Here is a 10,846-nt window from a genome sequence, read left to right as displayed (position 1 = left end):
AGGGAAAGAGAGGGACAGAGAGAATGACGGATAAATGATTCAAGATCAAACAGTCTGCTCCTTTACGATGGCGGCCACGATGCAAGCTTGTGGTCAACTCATAGATGCAGCATCACTTGGCTCGTAGCAACAGTGCATCATGTTGACTGAAAAGATGAGATCAGACGAACCTTCAATGTGGGGACATTTAGCATTGTCACAGCAGCAAGAACAAAGGAGAGTTTTACATCAATAGTATGAGAAGACAAATATAAGGGGTGTGCAAATGTACAAAAGAAGTAATATAAAAAAGTAATACACAAAAAGTAAAAGAGGAAGATGTACATACAGCAGTGAAGTATGTACAGTCATACATATATACACATACATACATATATATATGCATATATATATATATATATAATATATATATATATATATATAATATATATATATATATAATCTCACAAGGTTTCTTCTTCAGACACAAGACGTCACAAAAGAAGGGAGGATTTTTAAGAGACGACTGAAATAAACGAATCTATAAACAAGAACTCGGGGGGGAAAAACTTTCACTCGCCATTTTTAGAAAGATAGTGGTGAAATACAGTTCATACACGTGGGTAAGAAAACGAGTCCCCTCCGTTGCTCAAGATGGCACTGCTGCCACCTAGTGGTCAAGTCTGACTACAATGCTTGTCTCCTATTGGTTGCTGCGACATGACGTAACTTGAGCGAACAAGGAAATGAAACTTCACGAATTTGAGTTTTCGCTTTAGGTGATCACCAGCAGGCGTTAAAAAATAATAATTTTTGTTCCACTTGCACTCGTCCTTTATCTACTTCCTCCTCTTCCAAAGGTGACAGAGTTTCCACTCTTTGTGTAAACTAGTTCAACTCCTGTCGTCCACGGGGATGGAGGACTTCCCTTTCAGCCCGCTGGTTTTAATCGGTGTGGGAACCAGCTTTGCGTGTTCCGGCCTGTTTTATTACTTGCACAGAGAAAAGAAACTTGAGCTTAAAAAGCTTAAGGTGAGTCTACCGTCACTTTAAACCCATTCGGTTATTAAAACAATGAGTCAAACGATTCTTCTGGGTTGTAGGAGATCCCGGTTTTCAAGCCGGATCAGCATTTGCTCGAAGTCCTGCGCGCATCCCCCCACAAGAGGCTTCAGTATGTTGCTGTTGAAGGTACGAACAGGTCTAGAGTCTGTCCCTCACAAGCTGTCATGAGTCTGAAGTCCTCCGTCTCTCCAGGCCGGGTCCTGGCGGAAGGGGAGCCTCTTGCCAGCCAGTTTGTCCCACGGTGCTTCGGTGTGATCCAGAAGATCTCAGTGGAGGAACACTGGAAATACTGGAACCAGCTTACAAGAACCTGGTGCTTAGAACACGTACACACTGGCATTTCATCAGTCTGCTAGCCTCTTGTCTAACATGTGATTCCCTCTCCAGGAACTCCCGGACCACCAGCAGTAGAGAAACCAGCAACTCTGTGCCCTTCAGTCTGGTCAGCCCTGGCGTCTACATCACCGACCTGTACGTGAAGGTCCAGAACCCTCTGGAGAGTTCTGGGTGCTTCCTGGAGAGGGTTCACCACCGGATGAAATATGCCCAGGAGGGTTTGGCGAGTGTGTTGCTGCAGGGTCTAGGTGGCGAGAAGCCTGTGGCGATGGTGGAGAGCGAGGAGCTGCTGCGGGTGGGCAGCACGCTTACTGGGTTCGGGGAGGTGGTGCTGGAGGGGGGCCAGGTAATGAGGCTGCAGGCTCCACAGGATGGCCGCGACTACATCCTGCTGCCCACTGACTACAAGAGCTTCATCGAGCGGCACGAGAGGTCCGCCAGCATGTGGAAGACACTGACAGCTGTGACAGGCATCACCGGAGCGTCTCTTCTCGCCATGGTTATTAACGGCTTGGTCGGTAAACAGGACCGGAGACCAGGAGAGGCGTGAAGTCCAGGAGCCTGCTGCTCTCACTGGTGTCCTCAGGTCTGCAACGACTCCATCTCATCACCCGTGGGCCTGCTAAGAGTTCTGATGAAGAATTCTCTGAGGCGCTGAATTAGAGCAGAGTTTGGATGCTGAGAAGCTGAGCTTGAAACTCAATGAATTAGTGGGCCTGAGAAAGAGGCATTTTTTCCGAGAAGACAAATCAGGTCATCATCACGAGAAAATGAGCTTCGTTAACCCAAGAATAAAACAAAGTAAGGTAAATGACTGAGAGAGCTCAAGATAAAGGGAATAAGAGAGCAACTACAGGAACTCAGGTGGTCTACAGGACCAAGGCGGGCGCAGGTCGGCTTCCTTGTGTTCCCTCCAGCAGCACTTCTGCACACCGATAGCGCATCTGCTGGTGGGGAGGCATCCCTTCCTCCCCCGAGGAGAGGAAGTGGGGGGGAATAGCCTCAACCTAGATCTCACAAATGTCCCCCCATCGTGACTTCAGCATGCATAGAGACGGCCATCCGTATTTAGCTTGAAGCTTACAGCCCCTTACAGCTACCATCATCCACTCTAATCCAAGCCTCCTCATTCCAGCCGTATGCTCAGTAATCCAGACTTCTGTTGAAGCTGCAGCCACTGCAGCACCTCTGGTGTTTTCAGAGGGGGGTTGAGCTGGACGGCATTCTGGTCAGGTACTTCTGGTGTTGGAGGGTTAATGAGCGCACGGCTGGATGACAGTGATGTGGGCAATGTGCTTGAGCGCCTAAACCAACGGTTTTACTGTTTATAGTTGGTGGCCACTGAGCGCCATTAGCTTCAAGCTAAACAAAGGTGGCTGGCTCTTTCTGCACTCTGGAGGCTCAAAGAAACGATGCAGGAGGGAAGACATTCGAGCTCAAGGCTCCTATTTTTGAGTACTTGGAAGGCAAAGTAAAATTTTGGGATAGAGCATCACGAACAAAAACATTTTGTAGAAAGTAAGTGCAAGCTCAGCTGTGAAAGTGGAACCCTCTGGAGGAGCTCCAGGTAGGTCATCGTGTGGGCCACTACACAAAAAGCTGTTTTTCCAGTGCCGTACTGCAAAAACAGGTTTTGGGGAAAAAAGAAAAAAAAACTAGGGCCGCTAATAATTATTTTCTTGATCAGTCAATCCGCTGAGTATTTTATTAATGAATTAAAGAAAACTTAAAATGCTCATCACCAATTCCTGAAGTCCAAAGCAAAATGTTCAGGTGATTTTTGTCCATCAGAAGGTCCCAAACCCAAAGACTTCCCTTCCTGTCATAATTTATTATCAAGCAGCAGATTCTCATATTTACGGGTCATAACAGGTTCATACGTTTAACCATCGGAGCTCCACAACTTTGACACATCCTTTGAGGAACACTCATGACGTCTGCTTCTGCTCACCTGAAACAAAACTGTCGTACATCGTACAGATGCGTCTGAAAGCCACCCACTTGAGTGATGTAGGCTTCGTGATGACGTGTGCTTTTGGTGTGTGTGAGGAGAAAAGCTCAGGTGAGTTCCACGGTCGTCACACCTGTGGAGCTGCTGACACTGAAGTTCTCGTTGTAGTCGTGTGGTTGACATCAAATATACCAGATAAATGGGAGGTTATCACCTTTTTATTTTGTCAAGTGATAAACACTTGATACTGTATGTTTTGTATTTTCATCTCCTCTTTAGGTTCTTCAGATGTGACTGTTCATGTCAGAATGCTAGTATTTCATGTCAGACTGGTAGTATTTCATGTCAGAATGCTAGTATATCATGTCAGAATGCTAGTACATCATGTCAGACTGCTAGTATTTCATGTCAGAATGCTAGTATTTCATGTCAGACTGGTAGTATATCATGTCAGAATGCTAGTATATCATGTCAGACTGCTAGTATTTCACGTCAGACTGCTAGTATTTCATGTCAGACTGCTAGTATTTCATGTCAGACTGCTAGTATTTCATGTCAGTCCAGGATGAAATCTAAATCTACCTCTAAGATCATGCTAATTTAGGACTGTTCTCTTTACACTGTAATCCCACGTTTATCTAATTAAATTTCTGTTTCCCAGCCTTGTGTTCTCCTCCATCCTGGGAGACAGTGTAGCTCTGATGGTTTCCAACAGCCTCTGTCCTTTATTGGGATCCACTGGAAGCCCTCAATCAGTGATGAAACCCAGTCAGCTGTACAGAGAGGAGCAAGCATGGTTAGCATGGGCAGAGAGCCATCAGGTGGGATGGTGTGCGTCGCTTCAGCTCCTTGGTCTTTGTCCTTTCTGAAGCCTTCCAGTTACTCTCCTTCCTCCCCCGAGGACTCCTCCTCCGTCTCCAGCCACTGGATGAACTTCTGGAGCTTTTCAGAGTGAAACAGAAACGCTGTCATTGAGAGTAGCTGTGGGAAAGGGCTCAAGCGACGGCGCTCACTTACCATCTCATTAAACACTCATCTAGATGTGAATAATGGTAATTAGACAAAACAATTATTTTAGGGTGTCAAAATGCACTTTCACTCCACTCTGAACAGAACTTCATACTCTGTAGACATGTTTAAAAGAAGTTACATCCATCAGCCAGAACATGACGACCTCCTGCCTATCGTAGAGTCAGAACCCCTTGAGCCACCCATCAGAGCACGGACTCCATGAGACCTCTGAAGATGTGCTGTGGTATCTGACACCAAGACATGAGCAGAAGACTTTAGACTGACTTTGTCGTACTTGCTATGGTTTTTCCCCTCCAGTTTAAATTCCTGCTTTTGCCAAGTGAAATTGTGGAACCACAGAATCGTAAACCAGAGGCGTTATGTTTTCAGGCAGTCCCTACGTCTGTCCTGTTAACACTCACTCTCTGGAGCACCTTCAGTGAATTACTACTAATTTGCCACAAACATCCACCGCGACTCACAGATGGCCTGAAAAAAAATGAAGGGTTTAAAGGTCGAGGTCATATAACTGCCATGTGAAATTAGGCAAAGTTGAACTGTCTCCTTACTGCCCCAACGCTCCGTTCCCTGTGTTGGTGGACTGGATCTGCATTAAAGGGTGCTGCTTTGTTCCAGACTAACTGAGTCATCTCAAAGCCTGTTTTTGGTGGAGCTGTAACATTCACTCACTCTACACTGAAGAAAAGACATTTTTTGGTGGAGACATTGGCACGGTTGCAGTTTCACCTACCCCCTGGTTCTTGCGGAGCTGTCGGCTCTTGTCAGAAGTGACACCCCGGGAAAACCAGCGTAGAATCATGTCCTCCTCCAGGATGTCCAGGTCATACATGCTCATCAGAACCTGGATCACATGTAACACAGCCTTTCAGAACGGTCGGAACACACAGGGACTCGTACTGTTTCTGTAGTTGTGTAGACCGAGCCAGACCTTGACCATAGTCGCCCAGTACCCCTCCCGCTCCAGAAAGTACTCCTCAGTGGCAGACAGGCAGTCCAGTTGGTCCTGTGCTCTCTTCACGTAGTTCTTAAACACTGGTGCCCATTTCTGCATCAACTGAGGAGAACAAAAACTACTTCAGAATTCTCTCCTGTCACGTCTACAAAAACTGCATCAAGTACCAAGTTGAAAATAATCACCGCTAGAAGCAGAGTGACGTAGCGGGACGGGGAGAGCTGTGGGCTGTGCTGCTGGAACGGGAGGTCCAGTACAACTCTGGTTAAAATCTGCATGACCTCCTTCAGAGAGATGTTGTAAGCGTACCTGGAAGAGAGTGTCGTGACATTTAATGTGACCCGACGTCGGCCTCAGTAGGACTGTGCGCTAAGCATCTTTTGTTATTGTGCTGTAGTGCTTTATTCACTTCACAGCAGCATTTTCTGATGCTTCCTGCTCTTCCACACGGCCCACCTGAAGGCAGGGTGAGCGAACCAGGAGCGGATCACCGCCCAGCCCACTGGAGCTTGGGCCCCCAATAATAGCCCCTTTCATTTGAAAACGACGCAAACAAATGTACTCTCTGAATTTTGAAGGTAAAAATGTTGATATTGTGTCAGGGGTCGTCAACCTAATAGTGATCTGAGATTTCCATCATATTGTGAAGTCCAAGATTCCAGAGTGGCCGAGTGAGCGCGACTACTTACTTGAGAGAGTTGATCTCCAGCACAAGGTTGTCACAGCTGATATTTTCCTCCAGTCCTCTCTGCAGAGTCCCCAGCACCTCCAACTGGAACACTACACACATCGGAGAGGTTCCAGTACCTCGCGTTAAAAACGATCAAGGTCATTTTGATCACCTGCCACACAACAATGCTGGTGGTAGTTTGGTCCCTTCATCTTCCTCCCAAATTGCATTTCACCAATTTCCCTGAGCACACGTCCTTGTCCAGCTACTCATACAATTTATTTCCGTGCAGACGCCCAAACAAGTCCAAGGCAACACAGGGACAACACCAGCAGCCCCCTGTTGACAGGCCAACCAACAGACCGCTGCAGTTCCTCGATGCCCCAAGTGGAAAAGGTTATGGTCCAAAATCACTTAAAGCATCCACACGTTCGAGAGTACAACTGCAATAGCTTGTGCTTTGCTATCATATTCTTGCGAGTCAAACATGAGAGAGACACCGCAAGAACAGGTTCAGGCGGTAGGACTGAAAACGCTTTGACTCAGAAGTGAGATTGTCAGGTACTGCTCTCATCTGACCAGAGATCAGTACTTGTTTGGTACTCTGCAATACCTTGATTGTCAAACATCTGGTTAGCTGCCAGAGGGGTTTTACATTATGGAGTATGGTCCACTCCTCAGTGTTGAGGGTTCACAATCATGGCATGCACTACTAGATGAATTACGATGAAGTTACTTGCCCCCCTTCACTGACTGATACATTCTGATTTTGTTCCTCGCCAGCACAGCATCAAATTTCCTGATGGCTACTTATTCAGTGACGGTAAGGACATTACTCAGACTGCCAGCCAGCACCACTGGGTTTTTGTCTGTGTTTCATCTCATTGGCCAGTAGGGGGCAGTTCTTGCCTCTCACCTTCATCATCGGTCATCTCTGGGGAGTGCATCACCAGATCGTCTGCACCATCAGGTTCACTGTCCTCGCTTTCACTCTCCGTGGCAGGGTTCAACACCAAGCCTGCGGGGCAAAAACAAACCTCAGCATCGCACTTCCAGAGTCAAGGATGAAGTGAGGAGCCCACCTCAGCTGCTGCCCTACCCCAGAGACACTGTGACAGCTCTTCCTCCTCCGTGTCATCCAGATTACCAGCTTTCCAAATGTAGCCTTTTCCCTCGGCTCCCACCTCAACCGGGTTGAAAACTAGAAGACAGAAATTCAGCTCACCGCTTGAAACATTGCAGCAGTTTGGTGAATCAGTAGTCAATACACACCTTTCTGTTTGGTTTTGTCTGAACTTTGACCAACCGCAGCGTCATCGCTGAGGAACTCATCATCCTCCTCCTCGTCATCCTCACTTGGATGATGCATGGACACCACAGTGCCTTCTGGTAGAGAAATGTGTGGTCCAATCACCACCTGGAAAACCGTTCACATGCTAAAGAAATGTGGCGATGCTGCAGACTGATACTATGTAACTCCCTCCTCCACCATCACGCTTACATTGTACGCTAGGACACATTGTTTATTCAGCGTCACGCCTTCTTTGACCTCAGCCTTGTCACACACCACAGACTGCCTGATCACCACATTACTGGCAATATGAACATCATTCCAGATATAGGCGTGGTCCAATGTAACTTTGTCACCTGTTGCAATAAAAACTGTTAACTTTCACAATGAAATTTTCACAAACAGCATTTTTAATTGGTTGTGCCGGCTGGTGAGCATGCCTATGGTGCATTTGTTCCCGATGACACTGTTGGAGATGCAACAGTCGGCGCCGATGCTTGTGTCACAGCCGATGAGAACGTTCTCCTCCATCTGGCTGCCGAGGCCAAGACTAACGCCTGATCCTCGGTAGACATTGTGGCGAGAGTATGTGCAGCTCTGTCCTTCCTGGTCTGTAAAATTAGCCTCGGGGGTGAGGGGGTAGACCCACCGCTTCATCAGATCTGATGACACCGAATCATACATGAGCAGGTTGGACACTCTGACGCCGTAACCATCCTTGGTGACATGCATGTGGATTTGGTTGCCCAGGATCTGGAGAGAGGGAGAGGGGAGAGAGAGAGAGCTTCTTAGTGTGTTGTGTCAGACTTTTTTTAAGGACCAGTGTTTAGGATACTCAGCCGGGCCACCGCACCCGATTCACCCCCCCGCCGAGCCACGCATTGTTTACTTTTCTTTTTTTTTTTAGATGTTTCTACACTCCAGTCACGGTGGGCCAGTTAGACACGGGGAGCTTTTATATTTAGGAAGCTCAAGAGTGACACTGTTTGACCAAAACGCAAGAACAGCAGGACTCGGATCAGTTCTCTTTTCCGACATCAGGAGGCGACACCTCAGACACTGGCAGCTATCGCACCCTTAAGTTACACGCTACAGCAAGTCTATTTTTTTATTAGCCTAATTATTGTTTTTTATTTTTCTTGCCAAGAGTTACAGGAGTGCATAAGATATGTAATGTAAGCTTTTTTTTTTTTTTTTTTAAATACACCGAATCATCTACGTTGTCATAGCTTTACCATTATCCTGCTTCAAGCTCTTCTAGAGAAAATAAACCGTGGTGTGACTCACATCACTTTTTCTCTTAGTGGCAGCGGGACATCAGGCTTCATCATACACGTGAGACGGGTGTTGTAACGGTCCGCTAAAGCGCGTCAGGTCACCGAACGGGTGGCAGCTGGATCAATGACGCACAAACGGCATGCTAAAGCGGTAGAGTTAAGATAAACAGGTCATAAGCATAAAACCTGTGATCACCGATCCCAACACTGAGGTGTCGGTGGCTCCAAAACACCTGCATTTGGCAGGTGGGGGGGTGGCGGGGGGTGGCTAACTTCCAACCTGCATCAGCAAATAATAATATAATAATATTCACTGCCTTACACGCCAGCTTTGAAGTAGCTACCGACCGCTGAGGGGCACCACTCACTTCACAACACACTGGTCCTTTAAACACTAATAACCAATGCTGCGTCACACCTCTTCATTGACCAATATCCCTCTGACAAAGTCGTCCCTCGTCTGGTAGTCAAAATTGTCAGTGAAGAGCTCAGCAACCTGAAAAATACAGACAATACAGTGTTACCACTTTAAAAAAAAGTCTGCAGAGTTCCCGTCCGCGGCGCACACCTGACCTGTGGTGAGCAGACGCTGATGTGGCAGTCCAGAAGGTCATGTCGAATTTCAAACTCATCACTTCCACAGTGAAAAATGTTCTGTAAATCAGAGCAGCAGCCATTTAGATTGCAGTTGCACATCGCCTGTGGACTTGTGGAAGGTTGTCCTGATGTTTCTAACTTTGGATCCAAACACTCCAGACGCTACATTTTCCATTACACCGGTACATCCCAAAAAGCTGTTCTACATGCAGATATTTGATAACTGTTGGCACAAGTCAGTTGAGTGAACTTTGGGAGTAAAGTCATAAGACAGATGTGCTGAACGGTGAAAATATCAGTTACCATGGGGAACTGCAGCCTCTTCAACCCCTGTGTCTTATGATAGTGTAAAATCCGCTGACTCCTGCTCTCCATAGCAACAATTACATCATCTTCCTCACAGCGAGACTTATGACCTGGCGATGCTTCTTTAAAAATCATTGTCATCACAGAGATGTTCTTATCCAACTTTCGACGTTGCCTAAAAATGAAAAAAGAGGTGGTCTCATCCTGAGCATAACACATCATCCCGCCTGACTACAGAGGAGAGTCTCACCTGTGCTCCAGTAGAGCCTGACTGATGTCCATATTTGATACCACATCTCCGTACACCAACAAGAAGTCTGACCGCACGAGAGATTTAGCATCCACATCCCTCAGAACATCCCCCAGAGACCGGTACAGATCAGAGGTGATGATGTGGACTGTGTTTGGAGAGTTGGGTCGGCACCACTTGGACTTCCTGTCAAACACAATGTCCAATAACAACCATTCAGTTGAGCGAACCTTACACAGAGGTGGCTCTTCCCAATCGGGACACGTCAGACTCACAGCAGGTGCTCCTTGATCTTGCTAGCCATCCTGCAGCAGAAGACAAAGACTTCCTGTACTCCAGTAGACAAGAGGAACTCCAGCGTGTAGTCGATCATGGCGACATTCCCCAGCTGCAGCAAAGCCTGTCACCCACGACAAGTTGGACAGATGGACGACAAATAAATTAACCTTCATCGGACTACACAAAGCCAAACACAAGACACCTGAAATACAACATAAAAAATAGATAACTTGGAGCTTAAAAAACATTTTTAATAAAGGATATACCAATAAATAAATAAAACACAAGTAATATTTAGATTAAACGTTACTAATAAAAAGCTGTAAAAAAAATACATTTAAAAGGTCATCCACGTGATGGAGGCTGAAAATATCTCATCACTGAATATGTTGGCGTGGTTTCGTGGGAGCAGCCCTGTCTCCCACCGCATCGTGGACGTTAGCGTTAGCCGCAGTTAGCTTAGCTCGCTACCTACCCGCGGCTGGTCTTTAGTCACCGGGAAAAACCTCCTGTCGAAGCTGTCAGCGACTAGAATTGCCTGCAGCGGGGGCTCCTCTTCGTCCTGCTCACCTGCTCCTTTTCTACCTGGAATGCCAGAGCCTGAACGACTTTGCTTTCCGCCTTTGCTAGCCATGATTGTGTTTCTTCTTCTTCTGTGGATTCTGTTTCTTCTTCTTGGCGTTTTATGGCAGTTGCACACAACGATAAGCTGTTCTATCGCCGCCAACTGGTATTTTGTGTAGACGGGGAATCTCATTTACACTAATCCTGATACTACTACTACTACTACGACTACTACTACTGTAGTAGTAGTATTAGCAGTAGAAGTAGTGCTACTAATAGAAGTAGTAGTGGTAGTAG

General features: G+C 46.7%; 2 protein-coding genes across 3 annotated transcripts; one reads left to right on the top strand and one right to left on the bottom strand.

Moving 5' to 3' along the window:
* Positions 1-594: 594 nt before the first annotated feature.
* Positions 595-4,002, top strand: mul3 (mitochondrial E3 ubiquitin protein ligase 3). 2 transcript variants are annotated; one of them, XM_086202899.1, is made up of 5 exons: positions 595-758; positions 840-1,011; positions 1,083-1,170; positions 1,237-1,357; positions 1,432-4,002. In XM_086202899.1, the coding sequence occupies exons 2-5, from the start codon at positions 895-897 to the stop codon at positions 1,928-1,930; spliced, it is 825 nt and encodes a 274-aa protein (XP_086059025.1). In that variant the 5' UTR covers positions 595-758; positions 840-894; the 3' UTR covers positions 1,931-4,002. The 2 variants fall into 2 exon arrangements, with proteins under 2 accessions (XP_086059025.1, XP_086059024.1); XM_086202898.1 differs by having other exon boundaries at positions 718-1,011.
* eif2b5 (eukaryotic translation initiation factor 2B, subunit 5 epsilon) lies at positions 3,072-10,673 on the bottom strand. The gene is made up of 16 exons (XM_086202897.1): positions 10,461-10,673; positions 9,982-10,106; positions 9,707-9,892; positions 9,454-9,631; positions 9,127-9,207; positions 8,972-9,049; positions 7,717-8,029; positions 7,487-7,632; positions 7,258-7,402; positions 7,085-7,186; positions 6,902-7,003; positions 6,005-6,095; positions 5,501-5,624; positions 5,292-5,417; positions 5,094-5,204; positions 3,072-4,273 (listed from the first exon to the last, which is right to left on the bottom strand). Exons 1-16 carry the CDS (start codon positions 10,617-10,619, stop codon positions 4,211-4,213), a joined length of 2,130 nt encoding a protein of 709 aa, XP_086059023.1. The 5' UTR covers positions 10,620-10,673; the 3' UTR covers positions 3,072-4,210.
* Between the last annotated feature and the right edge of the window lie 173 nt (positions 10,674-10,846).

The sequence above is a fragment of the Aulostomus chinensis genome, chromosome 5 (assembly GCF_037954235.1).
Source record: "Aulostomus chinensis isolate RoL2024-O1b breed Wild chromosome 5, RoL_Achi_v1.0, whole genome shotgun sequence".
NCBI classification, from domain to species: Eukaryota; Metazoa; Chordata; class Actinopteri; order Syngnathiformes; family Aulostomidae; genus Aulostomus; species Aulostomus chinensis.
The sequence above is the reverse complement of the archived record's forward strand: the minus strand, read 5'-3'. Positions and strand labels throughout refer to the sequence as shown.

What these genes read in the sequence shown, in the direction of transcription:
- mul3 (XM_086202899.1), top strand. Translation starts at nt 895, where the DNA reads ATGGAGGACTTCCCTTTCAGCCCGCTGGTTTTAATCGGTGTGGGAACC. An exon ending in TTGAGCTTAAAAAGCTTAAG is followed by an intron (nt 1,012 to 1,082) that starts GTGAGTCTACCG and finishes TCTGGGTTGTAG; the next exon opens with GAGATCCCGGTTTTCAAGCC. An exon ending in TCAGTATGTTGCTGTTGAAG is followed by an intron (nt 1,171 to 1,236) that starts GTACGAACAGGT and finishes CCGTCTCTCCAG; the next exon opens with GCCGGGTCCTGGCGGAAGGG.
- eif2b5 (XM_086202897.1), bottom strand. Translation starts at nt 10,619, where the DNA reads ATGGCTAGCAAAGGCGGAAAGCAAAGTCGTTCAGGCTCTGGCATTCCA. An exon ending in CAGGCTCTACTGGAGCACAG is followed by an intron (nt 9,632 to 9,706) that starts GTGAGACTCTCC and finishes TTTCATTTTTAG; the next exon opens with GCAACGTCGAAAGTTGGATA. An exon ending in GCTGTCACAGTGTCTCTGGG is followed by an intron (nt 7,004 to 7,084) that starts GTAGGGCAGCAG and finishes TTTGCCCCGCAG; the next exon opens with GCTTGGTGTTGAACCCTGCC.